A 21731-nucleotide genomic window follows, 5' to 3' on the forward strand; every position below is an offset into this window, starting at 1 on the left:
AATCTCCCATCTGTGGCTACTGGGCTGGGACATGGCCTGACAGGCGGGCCTGGCATGGTGCCCACATCATTGGGTCGGTGTTTACAAGCTGGTGCCCAGGCAGCCCTCGCCAGTGACTCCAGCTAGAACCAGTCAGGCCCGGTGAGGGCATGGGTGAGGCTGAGGGGACAGCCTCACCCACCCCTCACCCTGCCTCAGGGCAGGGAACCCGGCAAGGAGCCAGGAGCACTGCAGGGGGGGTGGGTTGTGAACACTAACACACGAGAGCCAGCTCTCATGCCTGCCCCACGCTCCCCATCTCCCCATTAGCAGAGGAGAGCACTTGCTTTGCAGACAGGCTGAGCCAGGTGCAATGCACAGTGCTGCCCAGGGTCTAGCAAGTGGCTGTGGCTTCAGGCAGCCCACCCCACTTTTCTGAGCCCTCAATCTCCTCTTACAACTGGCATACTGATGCCTACCTAGCTCCCAGAGCAGCCCCAAGTACAACAGAAGCCAACAGCCTTCCTGCCTCTCATCTCATCCCCTCTAGTCTGTCTGCCAAACTCTGATGATACTCTGCCCTGCTGAAAATCCTCGCTGGCTGACCCTGCCCTACAGGGTAAAAGTCAAACTTCTGGCCTGGCATTCAAGGCCCTGGGGCACCTGATCCTGTGCTTGACTTGATCCTTTCTTTCCAGGTCTATCTCCCACTGTCCAGCCGGAACCGGCACTTCCACAGCAAACTGCCTGCCACTTGGCTCGTGTTCCATACCGGCTTCTGCATGTACTGGCCCTGTGCCTCCACTACTACAACCTCCAGGTGGGCCCTTCACCCACCTGCACACTTGCCCTGCCCTCTGGCCCAGACCCCTGCAGCGAGACTGGAGGGCGTGGGCTCAGACTGCCACTGTCTTGGCCACCTAGTTCCAAGTAGGGAAGGAGAAGAGCCTCATTGTAAAGATCTAAAAGATAGATGTTCTCAGGGTTAGGTCAGCAGGGCTGTCAGCAAGTGTTACTTATCTTCAGGGCCTGCCCACTGCTGACCCATCAGAGGTCCTCACTATGGTCAGAGCTCAGTCTGCCCCAAATGGTCCTCACTGGTTCCTGGCCAGCACCCTTCCCTGGCTCCCAAGCCTGCTCCTAACCTCTTTGAGCTGGGGCAGTGCTGACCCAGCAATCCCAAGCCTACTCTATTTTCAGGGCTCAACAGCTTGTGCACAGCCTGATGGGAAGCAGAAGGTGGGTAGTGTTGAAGACGGTGGCACGTGGCACCAGCCCTAGACCTGGGAAACAGAGGGACGCAGGGACCTGGCCACATCTGGCTGGGTCCCTCTCCCACCATGCTCAGGTGCTCCTTGCGGGCAACAGTCCAGGTGGGGTGAGCCTGAGAGTTATGGCCTGGGTGGTGGCCAGTGAACCTCCTGGATGCAGGGGGAGTGGCAATCCAGGAGCCCTAGCCATTCCTGCCGATTTTATCTGGGCCCAAGGGATGGAAAACCTGTTCCATGCAGTTTTGCGCCAGTCACGGGAGCCAGAAAGTGAGCAGATAAGCCCCTGGGAAAGGAGCCCATGTCCCCTGGGAAAGGAGCCCATGTAACTGCGTCCTGTCCCAGCACCCAATAAATCACCAGCCCACCATGTCCACGGCCCCACCAACCTACTTCACCACCACCATCGGGCCCGGGGGCACTACCTTGTACAGCGTGTTGCGGATGATCTCGATGTTCATCTCATCGAGGTCCTGCTCTGAGATGCAGTCCTGGAAAAAAGCCGCTGGAAGGAGAGACATGGTATGAGGGGTGGGCTAGCAGACTCTCAGCCTAGGCAAGAATCCTGCTGATGCTCAACTCCCCCTGCAGGGCACAGAGGACCCCTGCCACAAGGCCCATCTGGCTGGGAAGTGGGGGGTGGGGGGCACATCAACCTGGCCTAGACTATTGCCTTAGAAGTGACCAAAGCCATACTCCAGGCCATGTATATTGACCTGAGTTCTCCTGCCTTCTTGCTACTAAAATTGATTTATAAAGGAGGCGGCCGGCCATAACATGATCTAATCGCCTCTGGGCAGACCCAAGCTCAGATCATGCCAAAGACAGGCTTGCATAAGAGGCTGTGACATCCTCCCTTCTCCAGGGGCAGCTGTGGATTCAGGGCCTGGCGCCCACTTCTCTGCATTTCCCAGGAGGGCCTGGGGCCCACATGTGGAAAATCCTTTTCCTCAGAACAAGGCCTGAGTATGACAGCTGGGTGAGCAGGGACCAGGGACCCAGGGAACCATTTTAGGGCTGGAATTAGAGGCCAAAGCAGAAGAGAGCCCTTTGATCTCCAGGGAGCTCATGGACTGACTGGTCTGTTTCTTCTTTAGAGATGGAGAACCTGAAGAAGCCAGCAACAGCCTAGAACTAGCTCAGAGTTATCATGAGAGGTAAGATATTGAGTAGATAAGGCTAAGCAGGTAAGGCCTATGCCTCTTAGTGCAGGACCAAGTGCAGCTTTGGGCCCAGCTGTACAATCCTGACAGCTTCCTGGAGGTGGTGTCCTGGGGACTAGCATGCTGGCTATGAAGACATTAGTTGGCGATAGCCTTAGTGCCTCTCTCCAGCCCCACTCCAAGGCAGGCAGGAGCCAGTGCTGCCTAGGGGGGGCCCTGTAGGAAGCTCCCGGTTCCCCTTCCTTCCTTGGCTTCTGACATGAACTCTGCTCCTGCTGGACACTGCCTGACTTGGCCCCTGGGACCTGCTTGGTGGAGCAAGTGAAGTTGTTTGTGTCCCTCTTCTGCCTCATGGGCAACAAGTCACTACAGCGCAGCTTAGGGCCACGGTCTGTCAGAACTCCCAAGACTCTGAGGGACCCAGGCGCCCCGAGCTCAGCCTTCCTCTGCATTCTGAGGAATCGGCCAGATTCACGAAGTTAGATCGTCTGAGTCAGGCCCTGGGGGTAGTCAGCCTGGCCCAGTGAAAGCAGCAGGAAGGGAGCAGAAGGCAGGACGAAGAGAAGAGAATGGGAGGCGAATCAGACTGGAAGAAAAAGGTAAGCAGCCATGGGTGGGCCCCACCTTCTGGCTCTGGGCTGCCCCCAGGGGTCCAAAAAACCCCACCCAGAGGCACTGACATTGATGCTACTGCTCGCCTCTCCCTCCTCCGCCAGGGCCAGGGCCGCTCACCCAGGGGCGTGTCCACCAGAATAGCATTGTAGAGCTCGGCGGGTGTCTGTGCGATGTTCACGGCCTCCATCTGCTCGAAACTGCCAAGCGGGTGGCACTTAGGCACAAGCTCGGCGATAGAGCGCTGGTGCAGCGTGCCCGTGATGAGCAGGATTACGTTGTCGATCATGTAGCTGTAACTGCGGGAGGCACACAACAGCACAGCGCCCTTAAAGTCTGGACACAATGCCGTGCCCCATCCCCCACTTGGTGCAGGCCGTCAACCCCTCAACTGCAAGCACCGCCTCAGGCTCCTCTCCCTGTCCAAGGGTGCCCCCTCCTTCAGCACCAGAAGCACAGGACAGACATGGCCCCCCATGAGGGATGCAAGGGGGGTACTTCATGCCCTGTGAGTGAGCAAGTGACGGGGAAGCAGGTCACTAACTGCCCCCCAGGGCTTTAACCAGGGTTTTGGCAGGACGTGGGAAGCATGGGTGCACGGAGGTGGGACACACAGGCCAGCTTGGGGGATGAAAGAACTGAGAGATGAAAGCATGTTCTAGGAAGAGGGAACAGTGTGTGCAAAGACCTGGAGGCATTTGCTGAGCGGCAGACGCATTCGAGGAACTGAACTCTGTCAGGGCTGGCAGAGGGAGGGGAACCAGGGCGGTGCTGCCAGCGCCTGGAGCCTGGAGGCGGGTCCCATGGGCCCAGCTGAGGGTCCTGACTTCATCTGGAGCGTGAGGGGTCATGAGCAGGATACAAGCAAGAGCAGCACAGTCACTCTGGCTGCTGTGGGGAGATGGGGGTGGGGCGGCAGGGGGAGATGGTCAGAGGAGGGGAAGGTTGAGGAGTTGGGTAGGAAGAGGTGTGTCTAGGGAAAATCAGAGACAGTGGGAGGCCCCCTCTAGAGTAAGGCCGCAGGTCAGGCCGAGACGGACAGGTAGACAGCTGTCCTATGCAGCCCACTGCGAGAACAGGGCGCTGCTTCCTCCTTTAGGGCTTGAGGCCAGTGCGAGTCATCCACCCAGGATGGCCTGGAGGGGACCCAGAGACCTGGAAGGAGCTGGGGCTCAGGTCAGTGCCCTCCGGCCCAGAAGGCCGGCTCTGGACAGCGCACGGGCAGCAGATGGGGCTGGAGAGCTGGGGCCTCCCGGTTCAGACTTGGCAAAGGGCTCTGCCTCTGCCCGTTAAGACAAGGCCACAAAGGGGCTGTGGCCCAGAGCTCTATGTAGTCACCTGCATGAGGAATGGGGTGAAGAGGGACGGAGGGCCCCAGTCGGGCTGCAGGAGCCACAACACTCCTACGGCTTGTTACCAGTGATGAGCTCGGGGCATGAGGGGGGACTGCTCCAAGGCCAGAGAGAGGCTCCCACTGAAGGGTGGGAGCTGGCCTAGCGGCTGCTGCCCTGAACACTGAGCACAGACTCCACCTAGCTGTCAGGTGGGCCACCAGCTGTCCCGTGACAGTACCTTGGGCACCCAGTGTTGAGACTGTCCAAGGTAGGAAGTGCCCCCAACTCCAAGGGAAGAAAAGCAGGAAGGTGGTGGCCTAGGCCTCAGCTCAGGGCTAGCTACTGGGGGAGCTCCCACAGGGCCTGCCAGGAAGGCGGCAGGAGGAGAAAACCACAGTTCCTGTCCCGACCTGACCCCCACCCCCCTGCTTGCTACACACTCCCCCAGCTCCCACCCAGCCCAGCGCCCTGCTATGACCTCTGCTCTCCTGGGCTTGGGGCCAGGCAGCTGCCCTCTCTCCGCCCCAACCCGGCTGGGTCAGCTGCAGGATGTGTGCTGAGAAGAGACAGGCCTGCCTCCTCAAACCGAGGGCGGCAGACAGAGGCTATTCGCGGCCACGAGGCCCAAACGGCCAGCCTTTTGTCCCTGACCTGACCCAGCTGGCAGCATGGAGGGACTTCGAAGAGAACCCGCTAGGTAGGGTTCTGTGCTGTGGTCTCCAGTCCCAGCCCGCACTGTCCCCTACCCTGCACAGCACAGCTATCCTGCCCCTGCTGCCTTGCATGCACCCCAGGACCCACAACATTCCACTTGTGACCCATCCAGCCCCACTGATGTTCCCTAAGAGAGCCACGGAAACCCCACGCCGAACCTGAAGATGCTCTTTCATGCTCTCACCAGGTTTTGGACAGGCAGGCGGGGAACACCGTACCTCTTCAAGCTGTACTATCCAACCGATCCCACACCACCAGCATCAGCAGCCCCACTGTCAGAGGATGTAAGGTGCAGAGACTGCAGGCCCCAGGCCCTGTCACCCCACGAAGCAGATGAGCACGATGTCCCTTGGCCAATGTCTACATACCTCCACCCATGTCCAGGTCTGCATGCCCTGACTCTACACTCCCCATCTTACCGTGTCTTCTTAGAGGACTCTCCACAAGTCAGTTTCCTTTCTCTAAACCTCCCCACTCCTTGTACCACAGGGTATTCATGTATGTTGAGCATGAGACTGGCATCAGAGCCCTCCTGACCTGGCTCGGAGGTGAGCCCTGTGGGAAGACTCCACTGTCTGGCTTTGCGGCCGTCCCTCCAGTGATGTGGAACAGGCCAGCTATGATTCACCGACAGCAGATGTGGGGGCTGGTGATAGCCCACCGCCGGCTGCCCGCAGACTCTAGAAGTCTGCTAGAAGTCCTGGCTGGGCACCAAGGGAAATGCTAAGCCAAGTAAAGCCCCCTACTTCCTTCCAAGGCCCCCCTTCTATCTAGGTTAGGCCAGCCTTGGATGACCCTGCTCCAGGCCCAGCAGCTCCCTCCCCCAGGTCAATGACAAAGTTGCTATGGCAGCAGCCCCTGCTTCTCTCCCCTGCCCAATGAGAGCCAGGATCTCCTTTTCTGGGATGAAAGGAGGCAGGGCAAGGCAGAGATGCTGCTGGCCCAGCTGTCCGCTCTTCCCCCAAGGTGAAGGCTTTCAGCAGGCAGGGAAATCCTCCTCCTTGTCGTAGTCTGGCTTCAGCAGCTGCCTCCCTGCCCCCAGAAAGTCACTCCCCCAGCCCTCCCCTTACTCGGCCTTAATAGGAGTGAGTGAGGTTCCAGCTGGTCAGCGTCTCCCTCCAGAGAAAGACAGCTGGGGAGTGGACAGGCGTCTGCCCGCCAGGCCAAAGAGGCCCTCTTGGGGTGGGAGTGGGGCAGTCTGTATTCTTCTGCCCAGAGGCCTTCCTTCACCCTGTGCCTTCAAAGAGTCAGCTTGGGCTGACAGAAGTCTTGGGATGGAGTTCAGAAAGCCACTTCCTCCAAGAAGTCTTCGGAGCCCCCAGCCAAGCCCTGTCCCTCTGCTGTGCCCTCTGGCGCCACCTGCTGGAGCATGATGGCTTACTCCCACGGTCTCATCACCTTGGCCCTGGGGGCCAGGTCTGAGGCTGGTGAGGAGGCCACGATGACTACGCACCCCAGCCAGCTCAGCCAGTTGGCCTATCTACAGCTCCGAACGGAGGCTGCTAGTAATCATACTTGTGCTCAATCACACCTGGGTCCTATCAAGCCCTGCCCCAGTGGAAAGTGAAGAGATATCAAGCTATGGCTTCAGGCTTGGAAAGAAGACAGGCCTTACCTGTCAGGCCTCAGTTTCCCCTCTGCAATCAGGATGACTGACATACAGCCCCCAGCAGAGTTGGTGAGACCCTGACCCTCACCTTATTAAAATCCTGCCCTCTCCCGAGGTCCATTTGGGTCCTCCCACTCAACCTGAGCCTTCTGGGCATCACAGAGCACTTGCACCCTTTCCATCAGGCCCAGAAGAACAGTGTCATCACTAGCTGTTGCTCAGGGCAGGAGTGAGGCCTAGGCCAGCACCCCAGCCTACAGAGACCCTGCCGTCAACTCAGAGGTGGTAGCTGTGGACAGTGAAGGCTGGGGGGCCAGAAATGGGAAGCCTAAGGATACCTGATGCCTTCTGTGACCCAGCAGAGCCCAAGGCTTGAGCAATGTGACCTGGGGAGAGTGGCACGTGTGCTGACAGGCACACTGGGCATTTGAGGTCACAGTTCTGAGACAAAACTTCTTTCCAGCTGCCCACACCTGGCTGGTGACACTGAAGCCCCTGGCACACCAGAATATGAGACCTCTCCTCCCCAAGATGGTGCGGGTCACCTAGGCTCTGCCAGTGGGTGCCCTGGGCTGTAGGCAGGTGCTACCCACTGGGGATGGTCCCCTCTAGGGAGGCTCAGTTATCTAAGGTCAGAGAACTTTGAGGCCACCTGCAACTCCCCAGACACCAAACTCACTCCTCCCACAAGCCCCTCTCCTAGCTCCCCTTCTGGGGCCTACTCTCCTCTGGGAAGCCATCATCAGATGGCCCAGATTAAGGTCCCCTCCAAAGCTAAGAAGCCCTAATAGAGGCTCTGTCCCATGTCAGACATGCAAGTGAATGGCTGGGCCTGGAAGGAGCTGTTAGTGCAGTATCACATGTTTTCACCATGAAATTGAGCTGAATCATCTCAAAACCACACGACTGGTGATGGCATACTTCAGTGGGATGTCTCTCACTCAGGGCCTTTCCACTGAACATGAGGCAGCTGCCCTCACTCTGGCCACCCACTCTCTGAATGGCCTCTCGAACCCCATCTGCCCCTGGAGTCCTCTCAATGAGAAAGCCTCCTGTGACCCCTGGTTCCATCTGTGGCAACTGCCCACAAGCATCCCCAGAAGCTATCTGCACCACCACGGGCACCCATCCCATTGTACCCATGTATCTCCCTCCCTCCTGGCACTGGCCCAGAGCTCACACTGGTCATGTGTGCTGGCTGAAGGCTGGCTGGGGTCTACAAAAGCACTGGATACTGTCTCTCCTCATGGGAGGACAGAGGAAGCCTTGCCCAGCTTCTGCCTGAACATCCTAAGTGACAAGGAACTCACCTGCAGGAGCCTGCCCACCATCCTGGGGCAGCTCCAAAGGCAACTAAGAGACTCTGAAAGCTGGAGCGAAGATTAACCTCTGTGCAGGTCCCAACCTCCACCCTAGCTGGGCCGGCTTTGTCTGTGGACAGCAGTGGCATTGCTCCTGCAAGCCTCTACACCCATGATGGGGTATCTAGCTGATGCTCCCTTTTCTGGACATGTCTAGGGTATCTCTTTCCCAGAAGGTAACAGAGCCAGGGGATTCAGGCTCTAGCTGCTCGGGATGTGTATGGTTCCCTCAGCCTTCCCCCAATTCTTCTTTCAAATGCCCTTCGCCTCAGCCAAACAGCCATCTCCTCAGGGAAGCCAGTGGTGAGTCCTCAGGGTGGGGGAAGGTCCCCTGGACGGGAAGGCTTCTCTATCGAAGGCTTCACCCCTTTCTGCAACACTCCTTACTCCTGGTGTGACTCAGGGTGGAGGAGGTTAAGAAGGTGGAAAGGAGGAGGAAGAGGAGGTGGAGGAGCAGCCAGGGAGGCAGGAGTTAAATCAAAGAGACAAAAAAAAAAAAAATCAAAGAGACACCGCGAGAGGAAGGAGACTGCTGGAAGGAGATAAGGCGGATGTGGCTCCTAATTAAGCCTGGAGACCTTGGCCACATGAAGGTCAGCGGTGATCTTAGCCAGGGCCTTGTGGTGGAATGATAGGATGGCTGGAAGCAGGCTGGAGGCTCAGGATGGAGGAGGTGAGAGAACAGAGAGTGAATGTAAAAATTTAGGCTACACAAGATGGGATTTTAATGGTGTGAGAGATCTGAGCTTGTTTTAGATGCTGTTGGGAAGAATTTGGAAGTGAAGAGGTAGGCCGTCTACCCAGAAAGAAGGCTGGAGGCAGGAGACAGATGGTGTTTAAGATGGGGAGGTGGTCGCCCCACCTTGAGGGAAGCTTGGGGAGCTACAGGGTGCTGAGTGGGGAGAGCAAGCAGCCAGCTGGGCAGGGACAGGCCAGGCCAGCTGAACTGGTGAGCGTGCCTGTCTGGCAGCAGGGAAAATCCACCAACACTGGCTTCCCCGGCTCCACTCCCGGCAGCGGAGGTGGGGGTGGTTGCCTGCAGGCTGGAGGCTGCTGGGCTTCCTCCAGGGCTGGGGAGCTGCCAGCTGGGCGGGACCATGAGCTGGGCAGCCAAGAGAGCTGCGGATGTTGGCAGAAGAGCGCTCGAATGATGGATCAGGGAACCTCAGCTGGGGAGCGAGGACAACCAAGACAGAAGGGGTGGCGGGGAAGGAAGCGAGGTCCAGACCCTGCTGAGTCCGGAACCCATGTCCCACAAGGGACTGAGAGTGGGCTGGAGGGCCCGAAGGCCATGGGTAGAGAGGGGGTGCCTGACTCAGCGGTTTCAGGGGTGGAGTGGTTCCAGGTGGTGACATGGTCTTGGGCAGCCATCGCGGGGGTGGCTGAAATGGAGACCAGAGGAGTGGGTCACTGGAGATGACGAGGTCATGGAGCAAGCAGCCACAGGCTCAGAGGGGCTGACACGTGGCTGCTGAGTCCTTCCTGGGAAAGAGCAGGAGTGAGGGGATGGGACACTGTGAGCCACAATCACCTATGGATGGAAGGGGTGGGGAAGTGACGGTCCGCCCCAGGACAGTGCTTGGCCGCTTTAAGCATGCTTGGTGCCTGCAGCCAACCTCCAGCAAAGAGCTGGCAGCCGTGAGGCCTCAGTCATGCTCAGAGTCGTCTCCAGTTTCATGGCCTGGCAGGCTGAGATCAAGTCTCTGAGGGCACCAAGATAGGCCAGGCGGCACAGGCAGGGGGCCAAGCCGGCAGCAAGATGGATGACATCTGCCCTCCGACCGCTGGCAGGAGGTCAGCCTCCTCTGGCCGGCCTAGCTGGCAAGGCCAGAACTTCACCAGGAAGCTGAGGGAGCCCTGTGCAAACAAGGCGAAGGCTGGGCTCTGGTAATAAACGCACTGCTTCCTGGTATGTCCTTCGGCCCTGGCCTTGGGGTGAAGGCCACACAGGCCCAGGCTAGGGGTTGATTGACAGACAGGCACTGCAATATAAGCCCCAATGCAGCAGCATGAGATCCACCCCTTCTCTGGCCTCCTGCCCAGTAGGACCATGTTGGCTGTACACTGACAGAGGCAAGGGCAGTGTGATCACAGACCCAGCCAGGACAGCAGGGCGGCCCCCAGGAAGGAGGCTGGAGGCTAGGAGAGAGTCTGAGCCCTTCGGGTGTCCCAGGCTGTGACCCCTACCCCAGGACAGGGCCCTTTCGGCTACAGCCCCTAATTGAACAATCTCGAGTAAATGGCTGCTCCTGGCTGGGGGTGGGCAGCAGGCTTCCAGCCCTGTTCCTGCATGTGTAGGTGTGGCAGGCGTGCAGATCCACGGGTCTGGGGGCACCACCATCAGGGAATGGTTAAAGCTAGACAGTACACAAGAGAGTACCTGAAAGGCTTCCCACAACACAAGCGTACACTCCAATGATGAGGAGTGCGCTCCTGGACGCCAGCCACCCATGCCTCTGTCCACCACCTGCACTGGGCAACCACCTGGCACGAGCCATCTCTTTGTCCACCAGGCCCTGGCTCCTGGGCCATCCTGGCAGAGGGGCCTCTCTACCTCCCTGTTCCCACAGGCGTGCCTGGCAAGCAGAGGCTGCCTCATCCACGTGCCTCCCTAGCCTGGAGGACCCAGGGTCCTTTCTTGTCAGCTTCTCCAGGAGCTTCGTGGATGTAGGCCTGCACCCAAGGGTTAGAGCACAGGAAATCTTGGCAGCCAGGAGACATCATGACAGGGGCCTGGGCCAGAACTCAGAAAGGCGGCCAGGTGCTCAGCACCCTCCCCACCCTGCCCCCTGCTCCGTGAAACCCAGGGCCATGGGCAGAGACAACAGAGGAGCCACAGCCCAAACAGGGTCATAGGGCCTTAACGGTCCCTCCTCAAAACCTGACTCTTCAGAGCTCTGCCCGTTCCCTGACCCCATCCTGGGGGGTGGGAGGTGGGACCTGTGAATGTTCAAGGTGAATGACAAAAAGGCCTCCTGTCACCCCTCGTCTCCATGACACCAGGGGTACAGGGAAAGCAGCTTCACCCAGCACGACCACATGGGACACTTGTGCCACCCGACTCCCAGAGAGCAGGAAGTGGCTGGTGACCCATTTTATAGGTGATGGCCTGGGCCCAGGGCTATTGAACGACCAGCCTGGCCACTCAACCTGGGAGGACCCTGCAGGCAAAGGAGGAAAGGCACTATAGAGAATGCTCACGTAATGAAGTCCAGGAAGCTGGCGAGCGGCTCATACGCATGGTTCCTCATGTGACGGAACTCCACCACCATCTTCTCCTTGAGCCGGTCATCAATGACGGACACTGTCAGTGGCGAAGCCTCATTGGCCAGGAAGTTGCCATAGTCAGTGCTCTGCAGGTGCAGCTTCAGGTCTGAAACCCAAGGGTGGAGGGTGAGAGCTGGCCGTGCTGAGCCTCCCCAGGATCCTAAGTCCTCGTCCCCACCCCAACTCTGGGCCCCAGCCCCTCCCCTGCTGTTGTGTCCTGCTGCTACCCTGAGCTCCCATCCCCACCTCCGCCTCCCTGTTGGCTCAGAGCCTACTCCAGGGCAGTCAGGCCAAGGCCCTGAGATGCTCCAGACCCTTGGGCCCTGAGCCAGTACAATGGGGCCCAGAGTCGAAGCACAAGTGGAAGCATTGTTTCTCCAAACGACAAGAAGGCCTGGGAAACCCCAACCCAAGATGCCATTCACAACCTGCAGCCTTTGAGGCTCTCCTGCCTGGTGGGCTCCAGGGGACCTAATTTAGAAGAATGAGACACGGGCCCTACCCTCCAAAGTCCCAGAGAAGCAAGCCAACATACCCTGTGGCAGAAATGATGAATATGAAATTAAGTACATGCCCCATGCCGCGGGTAAAGTCGAGAGGGAACCAAGGCAGGGCAGAGGATAAGGGAGCACTCCAGGCTGGGCCAGGTAAAACGCAGACAGGAAAATGCAAAGGAAGCAGCTGCAGGATGGCATGAGCAAGGAGTGGCCTAGAGGGCAAATGAGGGGTGTGAGCAGGAGGCGAGCTGGGAAGACAGACTGGCCGTGCCCGAGAGCAGCTGGAGGCAGGTAGCCAAGCCCACAGCTCTCCTGAGCTCTTCTGAACAGAGGTGAGGGAACAGGCACAGAGGTGAGAAGACAGAGCAGAAGGGCCCTGGGGAAGCAGACAGGTGAGTCCCGGGGGATTGTGGCAACAACCAGTCTCCCAGCTTCTGCTCGTGCCTCCCACACCTCAGTCTCTTCTCCATCCCACAGCCAGAGTGCTCTTACAACACCAGGCAAAACCCCCCACCGCATCTGCACACCCTGACCTCAGGGTCTCTCCCTGTCCCCCTGCTAGAAAGTGATGAGCTCTCTTCCAATGCCCCTCTCCAGAAGCCACTCCTGCAGCCCTACCACTCTATTCCTTCACTTGGAATGTTTTCTTTGTTATCACCACTTTTCTTTGTTATCACATCCCATCCGGCATGGGGCACACAAACCACGATCGCAGGGAGTCTGGGTCACTGCAGTATCCTAGAGCCAAGAACCGAGGCTATTCTGGTGCATTTTCCTGTTCAGTAAATTACTGTGGAACAAACGGAAGACTGGGAAGAGCACTGGTGAAGACAGCAGGAGGGTTTGCTCCTGAACTCGCATATGCAGGACACTGCGGTGGCCACGGCAGCACCAAGGACAGTGGCTGTGTGGGCACGTGCAGGCGAGTGTGGATTAAGGCTCGGCAGCAGAGGCTGGCTTCTGCACGCCTTCTGTCCGCTGAGGAGGCTGCCCAGAGGGATAAGAGGAAGGGCTGCACCTGGGAACACTTCCACAAGTGCCCCGGCCATGGGTCCGGGGGCCTATAGGGCCGTGCTATCCTGGGACGCTGAGAGAGGAGGGGCAAGTGGGACACATCATCACTCCACAGACTGAGGGGACCCCTCGGTGCCCCTCCTCCTGCACCCCATCGGGAGAAGAATGCTCCCGGCCCGCAGTTAGGTGTATCAGAGAAGAGATGGAAGAATGCCTCCGAGGGAGGTGTGGAGGGAAGGAGGGAGCGGTGCTCGCCACTGTGGTGGACTCGACACCTGCGTCTCTCGGTGGCCCCTGGGTGGCACGCAGCACTCTGTTCCTTTGCGGTTCCTGGGCGTGCAGTGAACTTTAACCTCGTGAGGCCAGCAGGGAGCCTTCCTCTGCTGCTTTTACCACTGCTCTACTATTCACACCTTTTTCCCATGCCACCCAGAAGAGGGACAGAAATGCAGACAAGTCAGGGCAGGGAGAAGCCATCAGTCCCTGCTCTGCCCCAAGGACCCCACACCCCTCCGTCCTCGCCCCAGGCCATCTGCCTTGGCTCCACTCTTCCTGCTCCTCACTAGTCTGGCCAAGGCCCACCTATGCCTGAAAAAGGCACGGGTGAGAAGATGCTTCGCTCAGTAACACTCAACTTGTTGAGCATTAAACATCTGACTGTTACAGAAAAACTCTTAACTGAGGGGTTTCACTGTATTAGCAAAAGCCTGTATTTCTATCTCTAGTAATAGGTTTTATATGCTACATTTCAATATGATTGGCTCTGGATAAGTGCAGAACTTTTTTTTTTTAAAGAAACACGGTTTACTTGCACAAAATTGGTTGGTTTTAAGAGCCTGTTAATGCTTGCAAAGTGGTTTTGGTTGTTGTGAAACAAATGGTGAGTATGAACTGGTCCCTCTGAAATGAACTCTACTTATCAAGTCATATGTCACATGCCCTGCTTTTATATACTTTTATCTATCAGTAAATACTGTGATACTTGAAAAAACCAGCAGGCAGGGATTTCTGGCCCAAACACAGCAGGTGTTCCAATCCCCACTTGGGGAAGCCACAGCGTGGACAGCGGCTGGAAGCCCAGTCCGGCATATGGTGTTCTGGGTCAGACGGTCTGGCACGGCAGCTGGCGGCTCAAACCTGTCCATTTATCCATGTTTATCCATCCAGCCACCACAGCCAGCAAAGTCCTTCTCGGGCGGTGAGCCTCCTGCCTCTCCAGGTCCCAGCCGGGACTTGGAAGTCAGACCAGATGCACAGGGCACTGTTCTCTGGGACATTGAGTTTGGGTGCTGCACCCCAGCCCAGTCTCCTGATTCCTACCCTCCACAGCACCCAGGGACTAGGCCTCCCACCCACACCCACCCTGCCCCCGGCATCCCTGCTGCTGGAAGGCTTCCCCACGTGCTGCGCTGCCCCTCCACAAGAGCCGCGCAAGGTCTCTAGTAGCCTGAAACCTCTCTGCTCCAGCCTCACCTCTTCGGGGCTGCTCTGCCTCGGCAGGCCCACTCCACAGCTCCCCCACCAAGCACCCTCTCCTCTCCAGCTCCCACCAACTCCATTTAATGACTGGCACTGATCAGGTAGGAGGCAGTACCCCAACCCAAAGTGGGAAACAAGACCCTGCCTGGAAACGGATGGGGCCCTGCTGAGTACTCAGCCCCAGGCCAGTAGCAACCTGTGTGCTGGATCTCCCAGCCATGCCCATTTATTTCACTGTTTCGGAAAAAGGCAATCAGAGGGAACATGACAGGTGTCCAGAATCCCACAGTCAAGTATAGTGGGGCAGGGGACTGGGATCAGGCCTGCTGGGTTCTCTCCACCCTCAACTCCAGTCTCCATTCCTCCCCCAACCCTTACATTTTTTACCCTTCTACCATGGCCCTTGGCCCAGATGGGCCTTTCGGATATGGACCTAGCTGCTCAGGCAGACCTTCGTTCCAGAAGAGCTGGGAGCCCCCAACCCTTACATTTTTGACCCTTCTGCAACCCACTCCAGTACTCTTGCCTGGAAAATTCCATGGACGGAGCAGCCTGGTAAGCTACAGTCCATGGAATCACAAAGAGTCACACACGACTGAGAAACTTCACTTCCCATTGGGAAGTGGCCCACGATGGGCCTTTCGGATATGGACCCAGTCACTCAGGCAGACTCTTGTTCCAGAAGACCTGGCAGGTGAGAGGAGCCAGGGCACGCCCCTGCAGAACCTCGGAGGCCACCTGGACACTCACTGCCCACCTGACAGAGGCCCTGCACTGGCATGACTCAAGAACAACCCCTCTGACATCACCTGTGGTGCTGGTCGTTCCCAGAGAAGACAGTACACGTAAGAGGGCCAAGCTGACGGGTGGGTTCTCCTCTGCACGTCCCCCGCCCCTGGGGCTTCCCATGGTCGTTAAAGCAAACATCCTTGTGCCTTGGCTGCTGCGTTCTGCTGACACTGCATCTAGGGACTTGGCTGCTGGAAAGCAGACGGCCGGGTGGTTTCTGCTGGCTTTTGTCAGATGAGAGCAAACCCGGGAGATTCTACTGAGACTGCTGCCCAAGGCCTGAGGGATCTTCCTTACCAGGAAACTCATGTTTAAAAGCCCCCAGTGACGCTGTCAAAGGGCCACTCCAGACCACTTCCCCTGGCCAAGCCCTACTTTTCCCTGTGACCCAGGGTGAGGGGACAGCCCACCAGCCAAGGTGGCGACTTGGAGGCTGGCAGGCTAGCTGATCTTTCGGCTTGGACCACACAGGGCTCTTGAACCAGCTCTGACCCTGCTGGAGAAAGCTGGCACCCAGGCCTAGTGGCTGGCAGCCCCAAGCCCTTTACTCAGTCCTCAGGGCTGAGACAAGCCCATTAGAAACCATCCCCCTCAGCCCTCCAGCTTCCTGCTTTCTCTGAGGGATGTGGAGGAGGTGTGACCGGGGGGTGGGATCAGAGCACAGGAGGAGAGGCCTGGAACTTGTTAAGAGCTCCATGGGAGACTCGGCCACCCAGCCCTGGCCCGGCCCCCGAGGGCAGACAAGGACGCCAGGGGCTCTGGGAAGGCTGGGGCTAACTCTGCTCTGCGCCCTGAGCTCCACAGCCCCTGAGAGGTGACAGGCCCTGAGAGCCCCAGACATGCCTGGGCTGAGGCTGGAGCAGTGTTCTGGTTAGCACAGACTCGGGGGACCACTCTGGTCTACCCACAAGCCCAGCTGTCTACCCCAAATCCTCCCATCCGTGGCCCAGAACCAGGAATGTCTGGCCAGCTTGGGATCTCTCACAGCAAAAGACTTCCTCAGAGGCTGAGTTCTCATGTCCAAGAAGATGCTGCTGCTGTTGCTGCTGTCAGGAAGTTCTCTCTGAAGTCTGACTTGAAGCCCTCCTGAGAAGGCTGATCAGCTCGGTTTCCCAGTGCCTCCAGTTTCCCCTGAGGGTCTGGGACTTGCTTCTCAGGACCCCTCAAACCCACCCAAGACCCCCCAGACCTCCTCTGCTTCCCGGTGTTGCTGTTCCGATGTTCTGTGATTGTTCTTCCAACTCTGCCTCCTAGGGCCACCGAGGCCTCCTCACTGCTTCAGGGCTCTCTTGCTGGCCTCCTGTTCCACACCTTTGCTCCCTGTTCCCAAGCCCACTCTCCACACCATCACCCAAGGGCAGTCTTCCAACTCCAACATGTCGCTGTCACCTCTGCTAGCAGCCCCCGTGGCCCCCGAGTCTGACCTCCTCCCCTAGCCGGTGAGGCCCCACAGCTCCGGCCCAGCACTGCCTCCGCCTCCAGTGCTGTTCTCCAGTGAGGGTGACCCGCCTGTGAGCTCCGCTCCAAGGAAGTGCTCCCGGGAAGTGCACAGGGTACCCGAGGGAAGCCCTGAAGTCCGGGAAACAGGGCCGCTTCCTCAGGCCCAGAGGGAAAGGCTGGGCTGCCCTCCCTCCTCCACAGGGCTCCCATCCTCCCTGAGGTTGCCTGTGTCAAAGACCACTGTCCTTACTCCAGTAGGATCAGCCAAGCTCTCAGAAGGCGCCCGGGCGGGCTGTAGCCCAACACCCACCTGGTGTGGCGGTTCCTTCCAGGGCCCTGCCAGAGTTCTGGAGGGCCCACAGCCGCCACCTGTCCCTCCACTTCCTGCCTATTCCAACCCAGGTCCTCCAGGCCAGGACCCCTCAGAGCAGAGCCCTGGCTCCAGCTAGCACCTCTGATTACCACTCTCACCCTGATTAGCAGAAGAGCGTGGGGACCCCTAGCCTGTCCAATGCTCTCTTCTCTCTGAAGGACCAAGTATGGGCTTGGCAGCCAGCTCCAGCCAGGCCTTGAGAGGTGGCAGCTGGGCAGCCCTGCCTCCCACCCGCTTCCTGAAATCTTTCCTAGATCCTGCCAGCCCTGAAAGTCATTTTTTGGCCTCACCAGGGCTTCCAGGCGTGGGGCAGTACATGGTGTCTCCAGTCCCTAATCTCTGCAGCTTCTCCCCACGGGCCTGAGAGAGGCAGGAAGGGAGGGTCTTGGCCCAGGCCAGTGGTTGGTCTCAGGCTGCCCCAGGGGCCCAGCAGGCACAGAGGCGGCCCTGGCACAGTCCGCAAGGCGGGGCAGCCCCCGACTCTCGACTCACCCATGGCCTCATGGCCCATGAAAGGGCCCTGCTGGCCAGCTGGCCACGGCTGAGTGTGAGAGGACAGTGTGTTCCCAGACTTCACTTCTGCTTTTCCAGAGGTCACTCAACGATGCTCTCCTGGGGAGCTCAGGGGTTTTCAGGAATTGAGGCCCGCTGAGTGAAACCAGATGTACAAATACACTCCCTAGAGCCCAGTGTGCCCATCCTGCCACTCCCTGCGAGAGCGGCGGAGCCCTGGAGCTTGTTCCACCACTTCCCTGGGCCCAGGTGAAGCGGCTGTTTTGAAGGAACTGGCTCTGGGCTCTTCCTCCAGTGCTCGTTTGGCCCTATGAGCTCACTAATGCTGCAACTTCCAGGAGCTCAAAGCAGCGAAACTCAGACAGTGGGACAGATGGCCAGGCTGGTGGCTCAACAGAACTATAACTCCCCCTCAGCAAATGGACTGTGTTTGGGTCTCCTCTCCAGGCTCTGGGTGTCGGGGGAGAGGGGGGAACCTCTCTTCGCATCAGCTCCAAAGCAGATGTATGCACTGGCTGGCTGGCTGTGCAGGGTCAGAGTACCACATCTGGAACTCCCAGTGTGGGAGCCACAGCACACAAACCATTAACCCTGGGTTTACCTGCAGCACAGACTAAGCATCCTCTCACCCCCAGGCTCTGCCAGGGCCCATCACAGGTTCCCTGCCAACCTCATGTAAGTGACCAGCCCTGCATTCCAACTCTTCCTATCAAAGGCCAGCTTTTCCCCTTCCTACCTCAGATGTCAACTGGCATTCCCTATCCAGAGCCTTGGCATTGCTCCCACCCCAAACTGAGGTGCCCATGGCCTCTTGCTGGCCCAGGAAAAGGTCCATAGACAACTACAGCCCCACTTCGCCAGGTCACTGGTCTCAGGACATAGTTCCTTAGGTACCTTAGTGGGACGATGGGGAGAGACCCTAGGCTTTCGGGCCACAGTGACTTGAGTTTAAATCTTGCCCCGCAGCTTGACCCTGAGCAGCTGGTAGAATCTCTGGACCCAGGCTCCTGGCTGTCACCTGGTGAAAGGTCCTGCAGTGCCAGCTTCCCAGGGTAGCCACAGAAATGGTGGCCCAGAAATGGTGTTGCCCAGAGAAAACCAAGCCCTGCACAGCAGTCTCTCCCCTTCTCTGCTGGTGAAGGTTCTCACCCAGGGCTCCCAAGCTGACGGGCCTGGCCCCAATCAGGTGGTCTGTGTTCTGACTCTGGGCCATTGCTCAAGCTGTCCCCCTTGGCATTCCACAGGGTACCCCTGCCCTTCCTTCCCATGGCCCTGACCTTTCCTGGGGGCTCTGGTGTGTCCTCTCCCCAGGGGTCCTTGGGTAACGCGGGCATGCATGCACACAGGCCACACTCTGCTCTCTCCTGGGGAAGGACGAACAGAGTGGGCTCAAAATCTGGGACTCCGGTGCCTAAGCCCACATCCCACCTCATCTATGAGCAGGATCACACAGAGCTTTGGGCAGCCCAGCCCCAGGCACCTGGACAGAGGCTAGGACCCAGGTATGCACCCCCGACAATATGGTGAGCTACTGCCCTGCTGCCCTCAGGAGCTGGTGCAGCCAAGGACAGCTCTTGCTCCATGGGAAGCCCCTGGGCCGGCGTGCCAGCAGTCTTGGGAAGAACCTGGAGACTACTGCTGGCACGGTCACATGCAAGTTACTGGGTTTCAGCTGGCATGAGGCAAAGACCCTGCAGGAAAAGGACAGCGAGTTCTCCTTCCCAGGTCCCTAGACTAGCATTTTGTCTCACCCTTGGAGGCCTTTCAGTGAGGTGCGGCATTCCCAGAGGGGGGATGGGACTGAGCTGTAGCCAGGGCCCAGCTGACACTGGGGTTGGTGACACCACCCACCTGCATATCAGATACGGGGATCTGATAAGCAGGAGTGTCACTCCCTGGTCTAGGAGGCAGCAGGATGTCTGAGGTTCACCACCCTTCTCCCTGCTCCGAGACAGGTAGCAGGTGCTGGCAGAGCACATTTAATTACCCTCATGCTCTCAGGAACACCTTGTCCCTGTGGCTGGGAGAATGAAAGCATCACTCACAACCCATGAGGAAGTCAACCCATCCGATAGTCAGGAGGGTGCCAGGCGGGCGATGGTCCCACGTGCCAAAGGGAGGGGCAGAACTGGTTAAGGCTGCACCCAGGGCAAGTTCCAAGAAGCTCTCCGCTGACTGAGTGGAGATCCGCCTGGACAGCCCCTCACCAGGACATCCCCACCCAGGGCTCACCAGAACTGGCATGTCCCAGGAGACCCAGGGCTTGGAGGGCGGCTTCCCCTGTTGCCCTCCCCTGAGACTTAGCCAGCCCGCCTCACCCTGGGAGGCAGGGCCCACACCTCTGCTGCTGCCTGTACTTTGACCCTGAGCAGGCTCTTTCTTTTCCAGGCTCACCACCTCAGTTACAGAGCCTGCAGGCTGGAGTGGACCTGGGGCTTCTTGGCAAGAGCTTCTTTGCACTTTCCCAAAGATGTAAGTCTGCCTGGGTGTTGAATGAGAAGAGGGATAGACGTCCAGTGTGGCTAGGTGCCAGGCAGCCCAGGAAAAGGCCAGCTGTGGCAGGGAGCTTCTCAAAAGCTGGCTTGTGTCCTGACAGGCTCCTGGGTCCGCTGGTCCACACCACCTGAGCAATCCTCTCTGCCCTTAGTGCTTGGCTTCTGTTCTACATGCATTGTCCTCTAGAAGAAGGACCCAAAGAAAAATTGGAGCTCACTTCAACTAGGGAAAAGCAGTTTTAAGACCCCCAGGGGCTGCTGTTCCCAGTAAAATTTAAGCCAAGTCAGGCTGGATCCTGGAGGGGCATCTTGCCAGCTCCACAGTACTTAAGAGTCCAAGCTATGGAAATACTCATGGTGCTGAGACCTAGGGCCTGTGGATGGGCTTAGAGGATCAGGCCTCATCTGGGGCTGTCTCAGCATGAAGTCTCATTCCCTGAAGCTCACAGAAACAAGACCAAGCAACCTGGGCCAGAAGCAGAGTTGACCCACTCCATACCCACACCCAGCTGAGTCAAGAGGCCTGGGCCAGGCAGGAAGTGGCAGGAAGTAGCATCCACGCTGGTCCTGTCCTGCATCACAGACTCCTCACACACCCTGCTCTAGGGGCTGACAGGACACACGCAGGAGAAACAGTAAGACACCAGACTGAGCCTGATCAGTACTCAGGCCCTGGGAGAGAGGCAATTGCCCTCTCAGGGAATCTCATAGCAGAAGTTAGGTTCAAATGATGGCAGTCAGTGGAAGAGCGGGGGTGACAGGGAGGCATGGAGCCTGGGCCAGGCCTGAGGGATAACACTCCAGGACTCTCACTTTCCCTAAGCTTTGCCACATGGCATCTGGCTTAGAGGTTAAAGTATTGAGGGTGGGGAGAAATGAGTGAGCTACAACCCATGACCAGCAGCCTTGGGCCCTGTGTGTCAGGTCATGGGTCATAGCTCACCTGTATTCCTCAACTCCCAAACCTTAATTTCCACACTGGATACCATGTGGCAAGACACCTGGGGGGATGGAAAGCACTCCAGAATCAGGGTCTCTTTCACCTGACCACCCCTTCCCAAGTTGGAGGCTGGGCACCAAGAGGCACAGTACAGGTAGTCTTCAGTGAATAAGTGAAGGAAACTATCAAAAAATCTAGAGAGATGGGACTGGAGGAGCCAAGATAGATGTCAGGAGGCCATAAGCAAGGCCTTGAGCCTCACCTGGTCCCAGTTTCCCTGGGAAGCTACGAGGGTTGGATAAGGTTACTTGCAGGGGCCCAGTCAGCTCTGATATTCTACTCTGATCAAGCCTGGATCTCACTGACTCTCTGCAACTCCAGTCCCTGAGGGCCATGCAGGAGCTCAGGGTGAGCCCAGTGGCCTGGCTACCCTGAAACAGCCCTTTCAGAGCTCACAACAGGTGCAGGGAAGGCCTCGGGCTGTGCAGCAGCAGCAAACAGGAGAGGCCAAGCTGAAGCAGCAAAGATACCACAGACGACTCCTTGGAGGGGGAAGCCCCATCCATCAGCCAAACACAAAGCCTCAGCTGAAGTCAAAGCCTAAAAACCATTGCCTGAGCGGCCAAAGCGGGGGATAAGCTCTGGCCCAGGGCCAGGCCAGGGTTGGCCAGGAAAGTGGGGCCTGGTCCTCAGTGGAGGCTGTTCCTCCACACATCCCTTTACCTTTCTTAAGTCTGCCCCCCACCAGGACCACCCACACTCACATGGTAGTGGGGTTGGGGTGGTGGTGGGCAGTCGCACCCTAGGCCCTGGACCTGCAGGGTGAGCTACACGGTGCTGGGTGCAGATGGGCAGAGCAGGCACCAGGCCCAGCACACGTGGCC

General features: G+C 58.2%; 1 protein-coding gene and 1 long non-coding RNA gene across 2 annotated transcripts in view; one reads left to right on the forward strand and one right to left on the reverse strand.

Moving 5' to 3' along the window:
- The window catches only part of ATP6V0D1 (ATPase H+ transporting V0 subunit d1), a 39055-nt gene that overhangs the window by 2839 nt on the left and 14485 nt on the right, over nt 1-21731 (reverse strand). The window contains exons 2-4 of the mRNA XM_061387640.1: nt 11242-11413; nt 3143-3321; nt 1673-1752 (exon numbers count right to left, since the gene is read on the reverse strand). Coding sequence (XP_061243624.1) covers nt 1673-1752; nt 3143-3321; nt 11242-11413 — 431 coding nt within the window. The remainder of the gene's footprint in view (nt 1-1672; nt 1753-3142; nt 3322-11241; nt 11414-21731) is intronic.
- Nucleotides 1751-13607, forward strand: LOC133230330 (uncharacterized). The gene is made up of 2 exons (XR_009730818.1): nt 1751-2404; nt 5258-13607. It is a non-coding gene; the product is annotated as an uncharacterized LOC133230330 (long non-coding RNA).

Source organism: Bos javanicus, chromosome 18 (genome assembly GCF_032452875.1).
Source record: "Bos javanicus breed banteng chromosome 18, ARS-OSU_banteng_1.0, whole genome shotgun sequence".
NCBI lineage: Eukaryota > Metazoa > Chordata > Mammalia > Artiodactyla > Bovidae > Bos > Bos javanicus.